This window comes from Hevea brasiliensis, chromosome 15 (assembly GCF_030052815.1).
Source record: "Hevea brasiliensis isolate MT/VB/25A 57/8 chromosome 15, ASM3005281v1, whole genome shotgun sequence".
Lineage (NCBI taxonomy): Eukaryota > Viridiplantae > Streptophyta > Magnoliopsida > Malpighiales > Euphorbiaceae > Hevea > Hevea brasiliensis.
Window position 1 is genome coordinate 71,426,406 of NC_079507.1, and position 21,300 is coordinate 71,447,705.

Genomic DNA, 21,300 nt, shown 5'->3' on the forward strand with positions numbered 1-21,300 from the left:
AAGAACGCATCATTCTTCAAAGATACATTTTTTTGCTATTAAAAGAGAAATGTGAAACCATAAATAATATTATATTTTCCCAAGTACACAAACACATAATGAGACCATAATTTCAGTACTCATCGCTGTCTTAACAGTTACCATTCCTTCAAGCATACACAAACAACAATGTCACAAACGAATAGCTTCACAGCCAAGACCATAGAATTAATCAGTTCTAACTTGATCGCCTGAATTCTCAATCATCTTCTCTTTCAGGGGGTAGACCACAAGGCAAAAGCATTTTCTGCGCAAATTAAAAAGAAGCATTAGGTGACAGTCATTATGACAAATAATAAGCTAGCACAAGAAATTTGCAAAGCTAATACATTCTCTCTAAAAAGAATTAGTGAGAGAATAGAAGGATCCTAGTTTTAGTTAAACATCCAGAAACCACTCTACCAACCAAAAAGCTTGTCCGTCTTATACTTATGAAGAGAATGCAGAGGCAAATGGAGACTCTATACAATTTAACTCTATTTGCTTAATTGCTTCTACAGTCTACACTATGCATACCAACATTGCCAAACATAAAAGTTTCCACCACAATACAATGTTTTGTGAGGCCTTAAATTCTCAAAGCTTTTACCTTACCAATAATCACTATATATAAAAGCTAATCTGTGAGTATTATCATAAGAAATCTAATTTCAAATCTACAACATCTCCATAAAAGGGTGATTGCTATTCATATGGATCTCCCATGCAAAATTAGTCCAATAAGTATGCAAGGGCCAACATCACAGGCACTGTCCAGAATGTATTGCATAATTGTACTTGCAAGGAAACCGTTAATAGTGAACCTACCCAAGATGTTCAACAGCAAGAACACACCCAAAATAATCTAGTTGACTACAAGTAGTCGGTCTAAGGTTTCTTTCTTCAACTGAGTTGAGATTCAACAAGGCCATATCTTTTAAGTCCCATAACTTAGTCATCAGATATTCTCGCATATTTCAAAATCAATAATTTCATCTCTTCTCACCTTGTAGAACCTTTGACTTGCGTAAACAATTTCCCCTCTTATTTGTACAACAATAGATGTTAATCACAGTAACATAAACCACTTAAATCAGCTGAAGATTTTCCTAACTTTAGCTTCCATAAAATCCACAAAAAGCACACCTGATTCTAATCGATCTTCTTATCTTCCAGTTTCCATCTCCTCAAACAGCAACTTAAGTAAAATAAAATAAAATAAAGAGATTCAAAAAACACAAAGAGAAAGAGAGAGGGAGGGGAACCTGCATAAAGTTGTAGCGTTCTCTTCCAATAGACTCATTTTCTGCAATAGCAAAGTATGCCAGTATCGGGTAATGGCCAATATATGATGCATAGCTATCACGCTGGATGTTCACCGCCCACTCACTGCACAAACAAAAGAATAAATAATTCCTTCTAATAAAAGCAACCAATATCGATAAACAAAAAGATATCAAATAGAAAACTCACAATCTATTTAAATCGGCGTGACCAGTCCCAACATACTTAGCTTGGAGATGCTCAAGCTGGGAATTGATGTTAAACCTATCACTGGCCTGCATACATACCAGTACAAATGCTAAATCAATATGGGTCTCATGGCGACTTCGAGATTTAGGGTTTGGGTTTAGTTCATGATATTAGAATCTGGAAATTACATTCAAGGTAACACATGAAACAAAATACAAAAATTTTAAAAGATAAAAGAAAAATTCAGACGAAAATTACCTGCATATTTAGAAATGGAGAGGAGAGGAGAGTTGGAAAGATACCGAAGTAACAGAAAGACCAAGCGGGCGCCTGGGAAAGGGTTTTGTTTACGGTTTCCGCCGACCATTTGTTAGCTTAATTACAATTCTACCATTGGTCTGGATTTTTTTGGCCAAAGTCCAAATGCCTAATTTGGGAAATTATGTTATATATTTAATCTATTATTTCTAATCAAAAAGAGAAATTAATAAAATATTATTATATAAAAGTGAGAAAAAATAAGAAAATTATGGATAATAAAGAGAAATAGATTTTTTTGTGTAGATAATAAAAAAAAAAGCTTCATCCTTGACGTTGTTTTTAGATTTTGCCATGTCAAAATTATATATATATATATATCTTAATTTAATTTTTTTTTTATAATTCTTAAGTTTTTTTTAACTTAGTGGAAAATTATTTTTAAAAAATAGAAAAAAAAAATTTATAAAAATTTAATTGAATTTTTTTTACAAATAATTGCAAAGAAAGCCTATATGATAAATAATGACATTTTTTTTTGTCATTGCCCCATAGTGCCTTTAATAATTTCCATTTTTACGTGAGTTATCATTTTTCCATATTACTATGTTTTTAAATTTTATTCTACATTAAATTAAAAATCTATTTATTTGGTGGAACATAACTTATATATGAAAAATATTTTTTATGAAAAATATTTTTTATGAAAAATATTTTCTAAAAAATCATTTTTCATAAAAATATTTTACGATATTAAACTAATAGTATATATCTATACTAATACATATAATTGTTTTTATATTTCAATAAGATTATTAAATTTTAAAAAATAAAAAATGACTTCTCTTATAAAAAGAGGAATTCATTTTCCTTAAAAATGATGTAATTTTCTATTGATTAACAAATGTTTTCTATGAATTTATTTTTCTGAATATCCAAATGCTAGAAAATGAAAAATAAATATTTTTGGTGAAACAAATGAAATTTAAGCCTAAAAAAATGTATATATCTAATAATGTCGGGATCAATTTTATTGATATTTAAACTAATTCATTTATCCCACATATGTATGCATCCCAAGCTCAAGAACTGCAACACTTTGGACAAATTCAAATATGCACTCCATGTTGAAGAATTAATTACTTCTTGAGAGGTAGCCATACTGATGGTAAATGTATTACATGATATCTTTATTTGTTTTCATTTGAAGATAATCTAATGGCATCCTAAATGGGGAAGAGATTTACACTAGGTAAATCGGAATTTGGTGGGTGTAAAATTTATACTTCCATCAAGCATGTTGAGGAAGAGTCTTTGCTTTCCAGGTTTAAGCGCTCCAGTTCATGATGGTGAGCCAATAGCACATTCTGTTATTAAAGCAAGCGAATCAAATGGTGACTGAATCTCCAGCCAGAAAGAAGGTTCTGAATCTCGAAATTTTAATAATTACATTTATAATAGTACACCTATAATCAACCCAACACTGAAAAGTTAATAATTACATGAAAGAAAGGAAAACATAATACAACTTTTGTAATGAATTTCTCACAGCTTTTTCATAGGAGATAACACAAATAAAGAACCATTTCAAAAGAATATTTACCATGAAATTATTTTACAAGGATTAAGAACGTTAAACTAGGCCAATAGCCAATTAGCATTTCAAACCACTCAGTCCTTGGAGTCTTTTCCCCTGAAATTTTCATTCCGGAAAATATATCTGCAGGAATCAGCGAACCAAAAAGCCCTACTCACTAGAAAACTTAATACTCTTCAGCTGAACTTTAATTGAACATCTGTGACCTTCTGATGTCATACAGAGACTAGTATGGCTCATTTGGATCTACTAGGTAGCTCAGAAGCTTCATCTATTTTAGGAGGCAAGAGGCCGAGGAAGCTCCCTTGCACAGGTTGATTGGCAGCAGCTGACTCATCTTCTGCAACAAACAAACCATATTAGCAAGAAAATGGGAATCACACTTTGACAACTGGAAGCTATATGACTCACACAGCTATCTCATTAAGAAGCTTATTGCAGTAAAATTCTGAAATTCATAAAAGAATAGGTCAGCATTCCATAAAATTTCATGACAAGGATATAACCAAAACTTGATAAATTAAATAGCTATCGTCCATCAGGCCACATCAAAAATCCAGCACTCTCATTAATATGATATACTTATCTGTCTGTCGATAATAGTACCAATATAAACATGAAAAAACACATTTAGATGATTTCATCCACATACAAGAGAGATCTCTGAAGTCATTGAATTTACAGGACCTTAGATAAATGGGGAAAACTGACTCCACATCATCAAAGTAACTTGCAAAAGAATCAAATAAGTCTATATCCAAATATGCTAGTGTCTATCTCCGTATTGGTTCAATTTTAATCCATGGACTATGGCAACTTTCCATTAGATCATCTCGTAATCAACTGGTATAGAATGCTAATTATCAGACAACAAAAAAGTGTATAAAATGACATTCTCAATGATTAAAAAAAAAATCAGAAAATCTTACCAAAAAGGGATTTGATAGACGGTCTCTTAGGTTTTGTGCTCTTCTTCTTTAGTTCAGCTGTGCACAGTAATACATAAAATAACCAATGAGCAGTCACATATGAGAATCATCACAAAGCTAGATAACTCTTAAAAAGATAAATTTCAGCTCCTTGAAAATATTCAATATATCGATGAAAAAAAGAAAAACATTGCAAACATACGAATATATTAAATGTTCTTCCCATTTAGCAAGAGGAGCTCAGAATGGTTTGGGAACACTTATTACAAGACTTGTATTTTCATTTTATACAATGTCATCTTATTAATAATGAAAATCAATTATGATACAACATCAACACATTTCAGATAACCTAAGAAGATAATCAAGCCAAGAAAACAATGGAAACTAGCCCAGACTAGATACTGCCCCAGCTCAAGCTTAAGTTCTGCATGTCCTACCATAGCATGCTACATCAACAATAGGCTCAATTGATCTATAGGAATTGTAAAATAGAACTACTTGCATTGACAAGCATAATTAGCAATCCCTCTCTCCAATAATAGTCCAGAAACAAAATCATTAAAAAGTTGCCCACTTTTTAGAAGAAATGTACAGGCATCAAGTATTCTGGAAAATATTGAGAAATTACTAATAAGAAGGAATAACTTGAAAAAAGTAAGTCTATATGCATATGTTTGACAGGAAGGAATACAGTACCAATCCCAGGTAACTGATTGTCATTTACAATTTCAAAGTTCTTGTATGTATAACCCACAAAATTAATATCCTTAGATGAAAGCATCTGCAAAGAACACAAACAGCAACAATTAGTCAATATATAGACATAAGCAACATTATGTAACATCAATTAACTAAAAGTTATTTTCCAGGTCATATGGTGAATAGCTTTTCTATTACTATCAAAGCCATCAATCAATCACACAATGTAACACCAAAAGGTTTATGTTGCAGGAATAAAAGGAAAATTTACATGCATCCACTTTCCTTAGATAAGGAATATGATAAAATGTGACACACTAGATCAAAACAACTGAAAGACATTGCTTTGGAAAATGGAAGTTTTTCACCCTTCCCAATTCCTATATTCCAAATAACATCACTATCTTGTGAGACAGCAAATTTGTGCTCCAATAATCATCATATCTAGATGAGAAATGCATTTTGACCACTCTGTATACAAACTAAATAAAAAGAAAGATACAAAAAAAAAAAAAAAAAAGAAGATAAAAGAACTCCTGAAACAATGATTCTAATTCTGATCAAGCAACTGCCACAAGCCAAGCAGCACTAAAATTTTGAGAGAAAAGTGCAGATTCACTAGCAGAACATCAACGAAGAATTACAACAGCAATTACTTAGGGTTAGAATGCATGCACTAAAAATCTATATGTACCAACCTTTCTCCATGGACCAGCTTTCGTTGAACTCTGAATTTGGCTGTCAGCCTGCAAAAAGAATTGCGTGAATGTATAGAAAGGCAAACAACTAAATGATTCCCCGCAAGAAGTTACCAATTTTTACACTAGAAATATCAATCCACCATTCTACCTCTTCAAACTTCTCAAAGTTTTGAGTATCCAACTCATCATTGACCTCAGGAATAAATGCGGCTTTCATTTGATACAATTTGTCCCATTCTAAACCTTTAAACCATGGGTGAGCCTGGGAATAACAAAGTAAACCAATCAAATTGTCAATGTAAATTCCATTTTAAAAGTAAACCAAAGAATTTAGAACAGAACACACCACACAACACCTTTATTTCATCTGCGCCTTTTGTTCCAAGCCTCTGGTCAACATTACATAAGAGTTTACTGATAAGGTCTTTAGCTTCTGGAGATAGCTTTGCTTCTTCTGGAAATTTTAAATGGGTTCTCCAGTTAACTATCTGCATGATAAGAGATTTTTAATAATTGATGATATTGAATGAAATAAATGGAAGAAATAAGTCGAAACATAGAAAAGTAAAAAAAGAAAAACACTTAAATGAAAATTCTGATTTAAAAGGAGTGAAATAACATTCACAAAAGTAATTAAAGCTTGAGCATATCACCAACTACAAAACAACACTTGGAAGTATCATGGTTTTGCATCAGAAAATTTGTTTTAGAGAAAAGAAAAAAAAGCATAGCAAGTATGCTTGCTCAAAAGGCTCAGTTTCATGTGTTAGTTGTTACAAAAAGAAGCAAAAGCTTTTCCCATTTTTTTGGATAAATTAAAAGCAAGATTTATTCCCAACATCACCTTCCTACAAGTTGACATAGGCTCATCTGAATAAAAGGGTGGGTATCCCACAAGCATTTCATACATGATTGCCCCAAGAGACCACCTGAAGAATTAACAAAGTCTAATCCAAATTAATCTCAGTAAAGATACAAGATTGATTAAAAAGGAAACTTCATTATACCAACCAATCACATTCCATTCCATATCCTTTCTTCAGTAAAACCTCCGGGGCAATGTAGTCAGGTGTTCCAACTGTAGAATAAGCCTGCAAAAACATTTTTTGGCATCATTAAACAAAAGAAATCCGAGTGCGTTCCCCATAGATCATAAAAGTTGAGGGCAGGAAAGTTAAATCCTAGGGCAGAAGAAAACTTACAAGCATCCTCCGATTCCTCTGCCAATGCTGCAATTGCTCTTGTTGTGTGCGCTTTGGTGCTGCAGGGCGTCCATCACTCTGAAGAGCTCCACTAAGGTTGTTTCCAAGTGAAAAATCCTTTTCTTGAAGATTGCTGCAATCTAATGGTTTACATAATCCAAAATCTGATAATTTCATGTGACCATGTCTATCAAGTAGCAAGTTATCAGGCTTGATGTCTCTGTAAGACAAAAGCACAGAAATGATCAGGCTGTATAATGTAAACAAGATATAGAAAAAACACATCAATGTTTCAAGACAAAAATTTAGATTTACCTGTGAATATAATTATGTTTATGGATAGACTCAATGGCCAAGACAGTTTCACCAACATAAAACCTTGCCTCATCCTCGGTTAGTGTATCCTTGCGCATTAGTAAAGTCATCATATCTCCACCAGGTAGATATTCCATGATGAGATAGAGATACTCTTCATCTTGGAAGGAACAGTAGAGTTTGACAATGCAGTTGCTATCAACCTCTGCAAGTAGATTTCTTTCAGCTTTCACGTGTTCAACCTGAACATTTTAAATCCAAACTGGCAATAAGCACAATAAACAAAACCCTTAATCAGAATGCCTAAAAGACATAACAAATTGTAGACCTGGCCTCTCCGAAGCATCTCTGATTTCTTAAGCTTCTTCATAGCATACACATGACCAGTTGACTTTTCCCTGCAGATTCTAACCTGCAACCACATAGAAAGAGAGAAGTCAGAGAAGAAAACATGGATAAACAGATGAAGTTATTGAAAAAGAGCATCACAAATTGACAACATGATTTTCAATCAAGGAATTATTTATATGACCATTATACCAGCAAATAAATGCCAAACATGATTTTTAGAAAAGACTATTGTTCCAAACAAAATGAAGTCAATAGCTTAAAAAAATGACATTTGCGGTCCATGATATTCGTCAGTATGCTTGTAGGTGTGTAAACAAATATACATATACCCTTTCTCTCAAAGAAGCAGACTATACAACGTAATTTTTTGTGTGATTCCAATACAAAATTCCAAAAGCATTATTTAATCAATGCAAGATTTACACACTTTCATTACCTACACTGCAACATAAGAAGCCCTCAGAGAGAGATGCATTACATAAATGCGAAAAAAGTTATAACAAGAGAAAATTTGTTTTGCAGCCACAATTTGCAAACAGCCAGAAAATGTTTTTGCTTGTGAGTGTGCACATATCCTTTTTCAGATTTTGTAAAAAAACTAAGCAAGGAAAAACACAAAAGGGGCCTGCCTATATTAGTATGGCATGTCGAGAAGGAAAAATATATATTTACCTCCCCAAATGCGCCCTTGCCTATCATTGTCAAGGGTTCAAAATCATCAGCACCCATTTTATGTCTCTGAAGGCGCATGTATTCTGTTTCCTTCTTCTCTAAATACTTCAGTAAATTATTTTGCTCTTCCTCAGAGACCTCGGCATCAGCCAACTTCTTCTCAAGTACATTACGTCTGCAATATATTATAAGCACCAAAACACTATGCAAAATAAGTGAAAGCACACAAGATGAACACACATGTAAAGACAACCAACAACTAGAAATTGAGGGGAAGAGCTTTTATAATTGCTTTGAATTTCCACAGAATGAAAATTCTCCTACTAGTTGATTATTAATAATAAATTGAATCAACCGTTTGGCCCCAGACTAAAGATGTAAGCCTAGCCCACCACCTAACCTGGGACAATGTAATAAAAATTACAGAGGCCACATCCCCAACCTTTGCCTTTGAAGCCAACAAAGGTATATCATTAACCCAGAGTCCTTATACTGAACTATGTTCCTTCCAAATCTCAATTGCAATATGCAAATTTAACTCCTCAAAAGTCCTATGCAATATTGATCTCCAATAGACACTAGTTTAATAATCACTAATCAGTTAAGCTCACTACCAAAATCTAGACCATTCATTGAAGTTCAACATCAACTGATAGAAGTGATGTGGAAACTTATTACAAGTCTCCGTGGTAATTGACCTGACTAGAGTTCATGCACAACAGTGGAAGAAAAAAAAGAAGGCCATTAATGTTCCTTTCTAACTTTACAGTTTACACAAAAAGGAAGAAGGTAACTAATGCTTCCACTAATGTAGAAAGAAATAATTTTAATGCAGATGCCAGTTCTTCACAAAATTATCTTTTATTCAAACAAAAATTTCAATTGATAACTTTTCTTTGATAATATTTAAACATTTGGTGGTGCATGGGGAAATTTAAGTATTGTTGTAAGACATAATGACACCATGATGAATAAAGCAGAGCATGAGATGGCTAGAATGAGCAGCTGGAAGAAGATTCTGAATATGTGATCAACCATCATGATAGTCATCATCAATAAGAGACCATAGCTGTATCAGTGATGTCTTCAATGATGGGATAACCAAGACATGCAACTGACACTGAAGTTGATTGGCAATAGAAGCATTGGAGTTGCAACGTTTTTGAACAATTCCAAGAGACTCATATGAAGTGGCATCCACACAACTTTTCAAAAATTAATTAGCTTCAGGAAGGCAAAAACTGCTATTAGACCACTTTGACCTACTCCAGTGAACTAGAAAATAACTAGAGAGACTATTTTTTATCAGATAAAAACTTGAAGACTGATGATGCATTTTGCCAAATGAGGCAGCTAATGCATAGGCATGTGATAAATTATATTTTGATTATTGCCTGGATCTTCCATACAAACGAATAAACATCTGGTGTTTCCCAGTCATTTGCAAACAGTAAAGAAACAAAATCATATATAGAGAATGACTCATTTCAAATTAGCATTGGCTGCTTTTCCCAAATGGCTGAATAACCAATTTGTTGAAGAGGGCTACTGCATCATGTAAATATTCAACTATGACAAATAGATATTACAAAATTATTCTTTTGCTTTTGTCCAAGGAACAACAAGAGCAAACTAATAAATTTTGAGACTTGTGAGGACAATAAGTACTTTTACCAAAATCATTTCCCTCTTCTGATATTTTATTTTTTAATAAAAAAAAGGAAAAATTCCAATTAAGCAAATCTGGATAGTGGAATTAGCACTCAATACTAAGGTCAGGTTGTACAATATTATGACAAGATGTTCCATATTCGAACAAGAGTTATTGCTATTGATTTGACAAATCCCTGCAAGACCCGGTCAGTGAGATCTAATTATTTGGGACAAATTACAGATACAATTTTATATGTAATTTTCATCCCAAAGGATACTAATCTGCACAGGCAATAAGTTGAATTTTCATTGTAACAGACTAGGCCAAATACTATTTAAATGATATTTCCAGCTGTACTTTGAGAAATAACTAGTATCTGCATTGTAAACAGCCTATAGATCACAAATATATATGTCTATCCCAATTATGGTACATTTTTAATGGAAAATATTTCAATTATGTAAAACTAAGTAGTATGAATTCCTAAGCTTAAAAAAACAAACAAAAACTTAGACACAAATTTATACAAGTTAATTCAATTGGATATCAATTTGCGCTGTGCAGTAGTGTGTAATTCTTGTCACCATATTAGAGTTCCACCTCTTGATACTTAAACTTGTAAAGCCCATCATGAATGAGGACAACATTGTTTGACAAATACAAGTTAAATAGCCCAATGTCATTATATCCCACTGCATGCTATCTAAAGAATGTACAGTCCATTACCATTAGCAGCTTCCTTCTTAGTTGATCAGCATAATAACACAAAAGTTGGGGGAGGGGGGGGGGGGGGTGTGGTGTGCGGGGGGGTGGTGGTGTGTGTTGGGGGGGTTTTGGTTGGGGAGAAGGGGGGAAGGGCACAAAAGGAAATAGAAGAAAAACAGAAAAAATAGGCATTGGGCTAGTGGCTCACTGGTTGAGCGCTTGCTTGTAGTGCACCTTTTGAAAATTTCTGATGTACCCAAAAAATGAAAAAGAAAAGACAGCTTCTATGTACATGTCACCATTAATCAGTAAGGACCATTCACAAAGTCTATTGGTCACTCATGAAGGGAAAATATGTTCTTGCATTTCAAGAGCAAAGGGAAAGTGTAAGATTGGACAAATTGCAATAATTTATCACACACGTCTTCCAACCAGCAACAATTTTGGAACAGAAAAGTCAGAAGATGGATGTAAAATCTGACCCATGTAACTAATTTTTACCAAAACATCATTGCTATAAAAGAGCATTAAACCATACCGCTCCTTCCTCTCTTGCAGGCTCTTCATCTGCTTTTTGTAATGGTTTTCAATATACTGCTTTGCAGCAGCAGCCCTCTGCTTGGTTACATTTGATGGTGCTTCTTCACTTGTAGGTGCTTTTGACCCCTCCTTCCCATTGCCTGCGGTTTCCTTATTTTTTGCAGACTTCAACTTATCTTTTGATTTCAATTTGGTAAACCAACATCTCACAGAATCCATGTGCTTCAATTGATAAATATCTCAACCTTTTTTTTAAGTGGGAATAAAAAGAAAAGGAAAAATGTTGTTGACCTGTACTTTTAGATATACATTTGATTACTGAGTCGCGTACACTTTTCAACTTAAGAAAGTAGTGTAACTGATGAGATCAAGCAGATTTATAGATGGCATTGATTATTGAAGACTTCGAGCATTTCCTGTGTATTTGGAAGAGACAAACAACATTCAATTAACTTAGAATGGTTCATCATTGTATTATCAATAAATTCTCACCAATATTAATGTTAAAAAATGAAAATACATGCAGCACTTCAGTGAGGGAAAAAAGGGTTAAATAAACTATGGTCCATTTGGCAGCAGAAAAGAAACTGACAAGCACTGTCTACAAAACATAATTTTCTGGATGTTTTCAGCTATCAGCCAGCTCCTGTTCTGAAAACTTCAAGAAAAGAATTGCATTTCAACATTTCTCAAAATTTTCCAATATCTTAAGAAAAAGAACAAGAACTTTGCTCACAAACTGCACTATCTGCTTCTGCTTCTGCTTCTCCTTTTTTTTTCTGCATTTCAAACATAAATAGTTCTTGATTTTGCTGTACAACATTCCAGCCTTAACCAAAGAACACAATACGTTATCCAATGTAGCCCAATTCCACAACCTCAACCAGTGGTATGACGTTATACCCTCTACCCCAAAGTCCAAAAAAAAAAGAAAAGCCAAAACTTAAAAAGACTGCAGCATTCAAAACTTAAGTAGGAATCCAATTTTGAAAAAACATCTTTGTACATCTCCAGATAATACAAACATTCTGAATGATCCAATTCATTTTTACTAAGTTACTAACTAAATTGAACATCTCAGTGATTCAGAGTATCTAGTCGAAGGTCTCCTAAATTTTCTCTTCCAACTAGATCAAATAGAATAAAAATAGAACGGCATCATAATTCAAAACCAATGATCAATGAACTAATAAAATTTAAATCTACATTATCTTAAGAAAATGAAAATCCTAAACAAAAGACACATCAACCCAAGATTAAACTTTCATAACTTTTCCTACATTATTTCACTAATCCATAAAGTCTGACTGAAAACTTAGAAATAAAAAGGTACACTTGTAAAAAAAAAAATATGCAAGCCTATATTTCAAGTGACAAAAAAAGGAACACCCTAGTTTTTTTTTCCCAAAAAATAAAAAACCACAATCATTTAACATTCTCAGCTTTTTCCTTCATTTTCTCACCGGAACAAGCAGAAAGTCAAAGCCGAAAACTTCAAGATGCAAAAAGCATCAAATCAAGCAATTCAACAGTTCAAAGTTGAAGCCACCTAACGCTAGTAAATTCCCTTCCTTTCGTCCTACATTTTCTCACCAACCAAGCGGAAATTGAAATCCATAGGCTCAAATAAAAACAAAACCACAAAATTAACTTCAAAGGCATGCATCACCAAAATTAAAAAATGAAAATAAAAAAAAGGAACAAAAATATCCACGGAAGCCAAATAGAATACTAACCGGACGGAGAGTTGGTGACCCTGTAGAAACTGAATCGGATAAGATAATTGTAAAGAGTTGGATTTAGAGGAAGAAGAAAGTACCTGTGAGTTGTAGGATTGACAGAGAGAGGGAAAAGAGAGGAAGCTGATGGACCGCAATTCTCGGTAGAGAAGGAACTGTAAGGAAGAGAGAGCACTTTGTCTTCATAATTTTAGATTAGGCATTGGGTAGCGTTGAAAGTTGATGTCTTTCTTTCCTTTTGGTTTGCTTTCCCTTTTGTTCCTTTTATTTTTCACTTAGCAGTCGAAGACTTTTTTGAGTTCGCTGTTACTTATGCGTTCTTTTTAATTGCTTGAAAGCGCGTCCTCCCCTTTGTCTGTCATTGTGACATCCAGTAAATCAAACGGAGTTCAATTTCTCGGGAATATGAAATACTTCATTTTCTCTTATTCTCCTTTGGTCTGACAGTGATATATGCTTCTATTAAATACACTAATATATAAAATTTTAAAAATATTAATTTTATAATATAATCTTGTTTCATTTTAATAAAAATAATTATTAATTAATATATTAATTTTTTTATAAAAAGTTCTTTGCGAAGGAAAAAATTTATCTAATTCATATATATAATTATAAATTTTAATGTTTGTGTGGTTTAGTAATTAGTGATATGTTTTTTATTATTATTATTATTATTATTATTATTATTATTATTTTGTTTCTAAATTATTTTGTATATTTTATAATTGGATTTTATTTTATTGATATATTTATTAATTATATTAATAAAAATTAAATTATAATAAAAAAATTTTAATAATAATTATAATACCCACCGATTGCTTTTTGACATCGGTTGGCGGAGAGCGAAAGACAAAGGCGAGAAATTGAAAGTGGGAAATAGTAATAAAAAAAACGTGAAAATGGGTTGATGAGCTGGACCATTTTACAGAAAACTGGCAAAGCATAATTGCGTGAATAGAACAGATAAGTTCTTTTTATTTATTTTTAAATAATAACCAAAGCCCTAATGCCCGCCTGAGACACGGCAGGCATGATTGACACGTGCCTTCCTACGGCTACTGCGTCTCTTAGTTCATCCCACCTTCGCTCTCCATTCTCCCCTCTCGCCTCCTTCCTGGTTGCTTCCTTCTCTCCAGGTATGAACTTCACAATGCCAATAACTCTCATAATAGTAAATTTTATGTATTTGAACAATTTCTTTATATTATTTATTTTTTATGGGCTGAATGGGTCTTCAAAATGGCATTGAAGCCTTGAAGGAGTTAAATCTGTGCAAAATGTAGCATTAGTTTGATTTGGCAAAGTAGGTATTCGTGACCCACCACAAAGACCTTGTAAAGGATAACCTATCGTAGTTTTCACAAGGGAACCCCACGGCACAGGCAAAATTTGAGTGGAGTGAGGGTTCCCCTATGAGTACGGCAACATGGAGACCACCTTTTCATTAGGCCATTTCGGATATGCATCAATTCTAGAGAGAAGGCCGAAAGTCATTTCATTGGAAAGCTATAGATATTAATGTCTCATATTGTTAGACCTAATCATATATCCCACTTGTCCATTAATATGCCATTATCAAACCTATTTATTCAACTAGTTGAGATCTTGTATGGTAGAAAATCTCCTCTTTGGCTTCTCCAAAAGCCAAAGTCATGAATTTTTAATGTATTGAATCCTAATCAATCTGTTTCAATTGATTCGAAGTAATAAGATGAGAAATTTGTGCTGACCATTTCAAGGTGGTCCATTGGGAATATGAGTTAACTTCGCCTAATGAAACACATTTGCTTGGTTGCTTTAGACCTCTAGTTTGTCATATTTCCACAGTGGCATATGTGCAGGTAAATATGAGATAGAGATTGATAGATTTTGGCATTGCCGTCCAGCCAGCATTCAGCAACAGAGATTAAACTAAAACCAACAGTTAGCCGGTTGTATTTACTATGCAAACATGACATGCGCTAAACCAGCAATTACGTCAGAGCCAAAAGTCTGCAGCTTTTAAGTTTTAATGCCATAAATCATACGAGGCAAATACACAAACACAATTCCTTATCCCTTTTGCCTCGGTAGAGTATATTTAATATTTTCACTTGGCCAGGAAACAAGGAAGAACAGCAGAAACCAATTTTCTGTGTTTTGGGCTCAGCTTGCAAGGGTCCCTTTGTGCCCCAATAGAGTCAAATAACATGATTAATGTTGGCTTAGATGAGTCAAATAACATGATAGTTATTGGCATAGATAGGAGTGGTTATATGTGGAGGATAGTTTGGGTTAAGGACCATGGCCAATGGGAACTGATAGAGGGATGGGTTAATGCTATAATTTATGTGTGCAACGGTAGGGAACAGAAGCCCACTTGACAACATTAGAGATGGCAGCAACATTACATGTGCTTGGTGTTTGAATGTATTTATGCTAGTACTATAGACATGTTGGTTTAGGTTGCACCTATGGTTATAATTTGCAATGACTAGATGACTCTTCTCCACCTCCATATATGAAGTTTAGGGACCACTTGGCGGGCTTGATATTGCTTTTCTTAAATTGAAGGATAAAGATAAATAAAGGAATTGAGAACAACTTGACAATTGCTTGGATATATTAAATAGGAGTGATCAGTTTTAGTGTAGATGAGATGAGTACCTGCTCATGTAAGAGATGTTTAGTTTGTTAAAGATGATAAAAGAACTTTTAGGTTGTGGCCTTTTGAGACTAAATCTTGTGAATTCCACTGAAGAATTTTTCCTTTCCCAGTCTGTAATAGGCAGCTAACGCGTGAATGGGTTAGGTCTGTTGGTGGCAATGATGGGATTTTCTCTCCTTTTCTTCTCCTTTCCTTCTCCTTTCCTTTTTAACTGTGGCTGGGCTCCCCAAATGCTGGTCTGTTACAGTAGACTGCTATTACACATTCCACTGGAAAACGCATGCCCCATGTCTGAAACTCTTAATAAAAAAAAATGGTCCACCTTCCAAAAGATGATTGGAAATATACCATGAGAAAACTGTGATTTGGGGATATGCTCCTGGGAGAAGAGTCGCCAAATATCAACTACAAATGAGGAGCTTGTATCAAAATATAGAAGGAACTTGATCTACTCTTGTAACTCTGCATTTCCATCATCCAGTATTGTTAATAAATAATTGACATGCAAACATTAACGAGTAATATCATCAATTACATACTTGCACATTATAAGACATAACTTTAAGCAAATAGATTCATTATAAATAATTTGACGATTAGAAGCCAGAATTCTTATATACTCCAGCTTCACATATTTCGTGTTGTTATTCACCAATAGCTGAGTACTTTTCATTAACCTAAAAACAAAAAGGGCCAAAGGTAAAAAAGAAAAGAAAAGAAAAGAAAAGAAAAAAACGAAGAATAGCCTATAGAAGCTGAATTTCCTGATAGTTTATCTCTATCAAATTGAATCATTATATGGAAGGGGGGAAAATTAATGTGAACACTTAATGCTACAACATGAAAAATGTTTTCTGCATCACTTGCTTGAAACAACCTTCTTAATCTATTGGCGCACTTGGAATTTGGAAATATAGAGATGGAAGAGACTCTGTTAAGTTGTCCTATTCTGTATCTCTGAGACTTTCGCTTGTTAGCCACAACTTCTTTTGGATAACAAACACCACATCATCTCCATCCTGGTCTGATTCTGAACTGGGATCGGCTGTCGCCACTGTTTCCCAGTGCAATGCCACTAAATATTTCTTTACAAAATCTACTACGCTTTGTTTATCACGAATGATTATAAAACCAGTAGGTCTAAGCATTCGATCCATCTCTATAAGCAAATCTTCAGCACTACAGCCTTTCTTCTCAATGTCGGAAAAGACAGTCCAAGCATGGAGCAAATCATAAGTCCGAGGATATGTTGAAAAGGCTTCACACCTGTCAAAACACATTCATATGAGAATTTCAAATTCCAAATCTATCACATCAAAGATCACCAAGACAATGAAAGTTGATAGAAATGAAAAGCCATCATCAAATAAACAAAAAATAGTTACAATTAGTTAAGATAGAAACATATATGCCCCCCAGGTTGTGTTGACATAACAAGTCCATTTCACTGTCCACAGCCTATTTGTGGCATCAGCAAATAGGGAGGAAAAAACTAGATCTTGTATGTTCATCATTGTAGAAGGAGTGGAACAAATTGACATAATCTAAGGTGTCAGGGAGATCAGGGAAAAGAACAAACAATGATAATTAAGAGAACAAAATCAGATGACAATTATAAATAAATTTAATTAAGTTGATTTCCATACCAGTTGTGTACAGTGCCAATCAGGCCTCTGTCATATATCACTTTCAGTGTGTTTGGTCCATCTTCAGGCACAACATTCATAACCCAAACATCCTTGTCTTTAAGGGCAGCTGCAAACGACCCCAAGCTTGCTTTCATGTCCATCACGTTTCTCAGGGTGTCTGATTGAATCTTTGGACTCAAGAGATTCCAATAATTCTCCACTCTATGTCTCCAGAGTTCCTGCACCACAGAAACAATAACAAAGACTAAGTTATTATCTTTATGTTGCTACTGAAAAGAAGACACGTTTAGAAGAATGATTCCATTATTTACCGTGTCCTTCCCAAACATTTCGCTGGAATAGCCAAAATCAGCAAGTCTAGGAGGAGGAGTAGTCAATCTAGCTGGCCAGGGAGCCAAACCACTCCCCTTAACTCTCTGGTCATCTGTGGGAAAAAAGCAACAAAGGAGAGTGTTAAAGTACAGAGCACATGAATTTAATGGGAAAATAATGTAACTTATGGATGATTATATATTTATTTGCATAGTTCATCAAAAGGAGGGAATGCATTCAAGGGGACTTCCAAAAAATCTAAACAACAAAAATACAATTGCTAAGTGAAGCCAAACAAATAAATTACTGCTGAAAGCAAATATGAATATAATTTCACAGTAGTACTAAATCTAGAGGCTCATTTGATTACAATCATGTCACAACACATAATAAGCCTAGGACACTTCTTTTGAACATCTCAACCTAAGCATCAAATTTTGTGTAGAACTACAGGACTCCTGTTCATGCTACAAGGGCAGCACGTAACCAAGGCATGAGGAATTGCAAGTACCACTTCATTTCAGGAAGCAATCCGCTAGTTCTTAATATACAACAAACTTGACCAAGAAAAGAAATTAAATTAATAAACAGAAGTTAAATATACTAAGAAGAAGAAGAACACGAAAAAATGGACATAGAAACAAGCAGAAGAGAAAACTCACGATCAGAGTAAGGTGTAATGCAAGCTTCCATTTGCACACCCCACACTGCATCTGGATCATCATCAGATCGACAGAGAGGAGGTTGTGTACCAGGTTCTCTTTCCAAATAACAATCATTTGTTAAAGGTTTTTGCCAAATGACTGTTTGGTTCCTCTTAGCAGCTATTTTCCAACACATCCGTCCCACAAGTGCACTCATTTCTCTCCAAATCCTGAGATCTTCTTCATCCTGTGCATAAGCTTCAGGAGAGGAGTAGGCAAAATAGCCTCCTGGTCTGAGTAAACGATCAAGCTCAACAAGAAGAATACCATCTCTTTGAAGCCAATCTATTCTACATCGTGAACAGTGGGCAAGCTCAAAAGATCTACTTGGGTAAGGGAGTCTCTTAGTCCCTAGAACGCCAAGATATGCAGGAATTCCTCTTTCTAGGGCAAACTGGATTTGGTTTTGATGCACATCATTAGGTGCCAAGGACATTGCAATGATATTGGATGACAAAAGATAAGCACCAAAGCTAGCAACACCACAGCCAACATCCAGAACTGTTCTTAGCCTTCCTTCATTGTTTAAATTATTTTTTGAAAAGTTCAGCATCTGCCAATCAGACGAGAAACAAAATAATCACTCCTATCATGCAGGACAAGAAATGTATCAAAGAATCAGCAAGCGTCAGAATAGGAGGGAAGCTCAGGTAACAAACAATATGCAGTGAAGAAATAAAGAATATGCATCAAGAAAAGGTTCAGAAGAGGATTTGAAAATAAAAAAATCCGGGTCTGTTCTCTCTTCGGCACAAGTTCGCAAGAGTCAGCAGTCTTACATTTGCAATCGAAGCAATATATTTATCAGCTCCATAGTGAAAATGCGTGCCTCCCCCAGGAAATACTATCTTCTCACCTTTCACAACCATCCAGTTCTGATCAGATTTCTCATGTGCAAGGTGAGTATGAGGAATGTTTGCTTTCCATACCTCATCTCTACTTTTTGGCCACTTAATTGGGATCTGTATAATCAAAGGACAACATAACAGTTGAACAACTGATGCATACCAAATCTGAAAATGGTAAAACAATCACAACAAGAAAAAGCCTGTGACACCATTATGACTAATAAGCTTTAGTACATATGCACCTTGTAACCTGGTGGAGGAGGAATCAAGCAATTGTATCGCCTTTCTGGAGGGGGGCAATGTCGTTCATAGTGTTCCATCAAGGAGAGATCCAGCTTCAGTCTCATCTGATATATAAGATTCCTATCTAAACAGGGAATGAGTTCTGAATGTCGATCGTCACAAACCTTCAACAAAATCAGAATCAGACGAACAAATAACTCTCAGTAAAAGTACACTTACAAGTAAAAACATAAGTATCAAATTAAATGGAAAAGGGGAATGGGGTGGTGCTGAAAACCTAGTAAGCAGTAAAGAGCCTTACAGGGAAGCTCTTAGGTACAGTGTATTCCTGTCCATCTTCCTGTCCAAATTTGGTAAAATCATCTTGTTTTCCATCAGAGTCGTCATCCCCACCCAAATAAGATGACCCAAGTTTTCTCAAGGACTTGCTGCCATATTCTATAGCTGCTGCACCACGGCTTTGAGAGCCAAAAATGGATCCATAATAAAAGTATATGAATCCAAGAAAGATAGCCACTACACAGAAAGAAGTGATCAATCGCTTCTTCTGGCTCCCATCAGATCTTCCCCTCATTGTATACCTAATTCTGAAAAATTCAAACAGATTTTCCCACTCACTCACACACTACACAATCATGATACAAATATCATCCCACTATAACAACCTCATACCAATCTCACCATCCAAAAGAAGCCTTTTTGTCTGATAACTCAAGCCTCTGGGCTCTTAATGTCAAAAAAAAAAAAAAAGGCAATACAAATTCACTTGGGATTTATCTGGTATGAAGACTGACCGAACCTGTTAAAAGAAAAAATAATATGAAAGGACCATCAGTAAAATCAAAATCCAAATCACTGGAATGAATCATGTATGTTTCTCAATCCAAAAATACCATATTTTCTGCATTTGCTAGCGAAATTAGAAAGAAATAAAACAAAACAAACTTAATCATTAAGACTAGAAACAAGAAATGAATCCTACGAACATTTTGTGAAATCCGACCTAACCCATTTCAAGTTTGACCACATGAAAAAGGGTAACGGTTAATTTTGGGGAAAAAAAAAATCAAAACCATCAAAATTAAGAAAGCAAACTATGGATGCCTAGTGCCCAACCGTTGGGAAAAACAAGCGTCCATCCATTACGTATTGCGTGAAACACATAATAGAAGTATTATAGTTAGGCAAGTTGCAAGCTTGTCTTTGAGACTTAGATCCGTGTTCCTAGTGAAAAACCGCAGACTAAAATTTAATAATACAATCTTAAAAGTGTTACCAATTACTCAAGCAATAATAATTATTATAATAATAAACGTTACTAACTTCCTACAACTGAATCTAGTAAATGGATAGCCAAGCGAAATGAAAAGGATTGATCCAATTGAAACAAAGAATGGCAAGGCATGGGAATGCAATACTTATACAATTGGTAAACTATGTGGACGGATTAACTAATCGAATGGAAGTAAAATTAACCAACGAAATGACAACAACGTAAGCAACTTAAATGGCCCAAAACTAGCAGATCTGGAGCAAAACTACTACCTTGCATTGTTAACCCATAAATAACTAATACAATAGACTCGTTTATCAAGCAATAATGAGAATACAAGCAAATTGATGCATCCAAACCTAATAAAAACCCGATGAACCCATATGGCATTCCAATCAGATCCAGCCAAAAAAGCACATCTTTAAGCAAAACCCACAAATAAATCACCCAGAAACAAACAGGGCAAAAAATTAAAAAAAAAAAAAAAAAGAGAGAGAGGGAGAAAGAACAAAGATAAGCTTACTGGGTTTAATTCAATAAGGAATGGGCAGGGTCCTAGATATGCACGGGAGATCTGGGGCAAAGAGAGATGCTGTGTTCTATAAGAAGAAACGCGTAAGAGAAAAAGAACCGAGAGGAAGGAAAGGAGATAGAGAGATTAGATCTCAGAATTCGATACGGTTTTTCTATTTTTGGAGGGAGAGAGAGAGAAGCCTGGCAGAGCAGTGACAGTGCAGCGTTGGTGCCGTTTAGTATTTGATT

The 21,300-nt window shown here is 34.5% G+C and overlaps 3 protein-coding genes across 8 annotated transcripts; all 3 read right to left on the reverse strand.

Moving 5' to 3' along the window:
- Positions 1-12: 12 nt before the first annotated feature.
- Positions 13-1,907, reverse strand: LOC110635386 (uncharacterized protein At4g14342). Of its 2 annotated transcripts, XM_021784696.2 has the most exons (4): positions 1,750-1,907; positions 1,492-1,577; positions 1,284-1,407; positions 13-286 (listed from the first exon to the last, which is right to left on the reverse strand). In XM_021784696.2, the coding sequence occupies exons 1-4, from the start codon at positions 1,753-1,755 to the stop codon at positions 239-241; spliced, it is 264 nt and encodes an 87-aa protein (XP_021640388.1). In that variant the 5' UTR covers positions 1,756-1,907; the 3' UTR covers positions 13-238. The 2 variants fall into 2 exon arrangements, with proteins under 2 accessions (XP_021640388.1, XP_021640396.1); XM_021784704.2 differs by lacking the exon at positions 1,750-1,907 and having other exon boundaries at positions 1,492-1,583.
- A 1,264-nt stretch (positions 1,908-3,171) lies between these two features.
- Positions 3,172-13,153, reverse strand: LOC110635399 (uncharacterized). 3 transcript variants are annotated; one of them, XM_058135880.1, is made up of 14 exons: positions 12,937-13,153; positions 11,116-11,533; positions 8,219-8,393; positions 7,524-7,607; positions 7,196-7,437; positions 6,881-7,100; positions 6,690-6,769; positions 6,523-6,607; positions 6,035-6,166; positions 5,827-5,940; positions 5,676-5,723; positions 4,975-5,059; positions 4,276-4,332; positions 3,172-3,683 (listed from the first exon to the last, which is right to left on the reverse strand). In XM_058135880.1, exons 2-14 carry the CDS (start codon positions 11,334-11,336, stop codon positions 3,583-3,585), a joined length of 1,644 nt encoding a protein of 547 aa, XP_057991863.1. In that variant the 5' UTR covers positions 11,337-11,533; positions 12,937-13,153; the 3' UTR covers positions 3,172-3,582. The 3 variants fall into 3 exon arrangements, with proteins under 3 accessions (XP_057991863.1, XP_057991861.1, XP_057991862.1); XM_058135878.1 differs by having other exon boundaries at positions 3,172-3,686; positions 12,937-13,152; XM_058135879.1 differs by having other exon boundaries at positions 3,172-3,686; positions 12,854-13,152.
- Positions 13,154-16,065: 2,912 nt separating this feature from the next.
- On the reverse strand, positions 16,066-21,300 carry LOC110635412 (probable methyltransferase PMT3). 3 transcript variants are annotated; one of them, XM_021784730.2, is made up of 9 exons: positions 21,062-21,300; positions 19,947-20,064; positions 19,567-19,852; positions 19,265-19,429; positions 18,954-19,136; positions 18,133-18,727; positions 17,470-17,582; positions 17,156-17,376; positions 16,066-16,775 (listed from the first exon to the last, which is right to left on the reverse strand). In XM_021784730.2, the coding sequence occupies exons 3-9, from the start codon at positions 19,837-19,839 to the stop codon at positions 16,454-16,456; spliced, it is 1,872 nt and encodes a 623-aa protein (XP_021640422.2). In that variant the 5' UTR covers positions 19,840-19,852; positions 19,947-20,064; positions 21,062-21,300; the 3' UTR covers positions 16,066-16,453. The 3 variants fall into 3 exon arrangements, with proteins under 3 accessions (XP_021640422.2, XP_057992405.1, XP_057992406.1); XM_058136422.1 differs by having other exon boundaries at positions 19,567-20,064; positions 21,062-21,299; XM_058136423.1 differs by lacking the exon at positions 21,062-21,300 and having other exon boundaries at positions 19,567-20,883.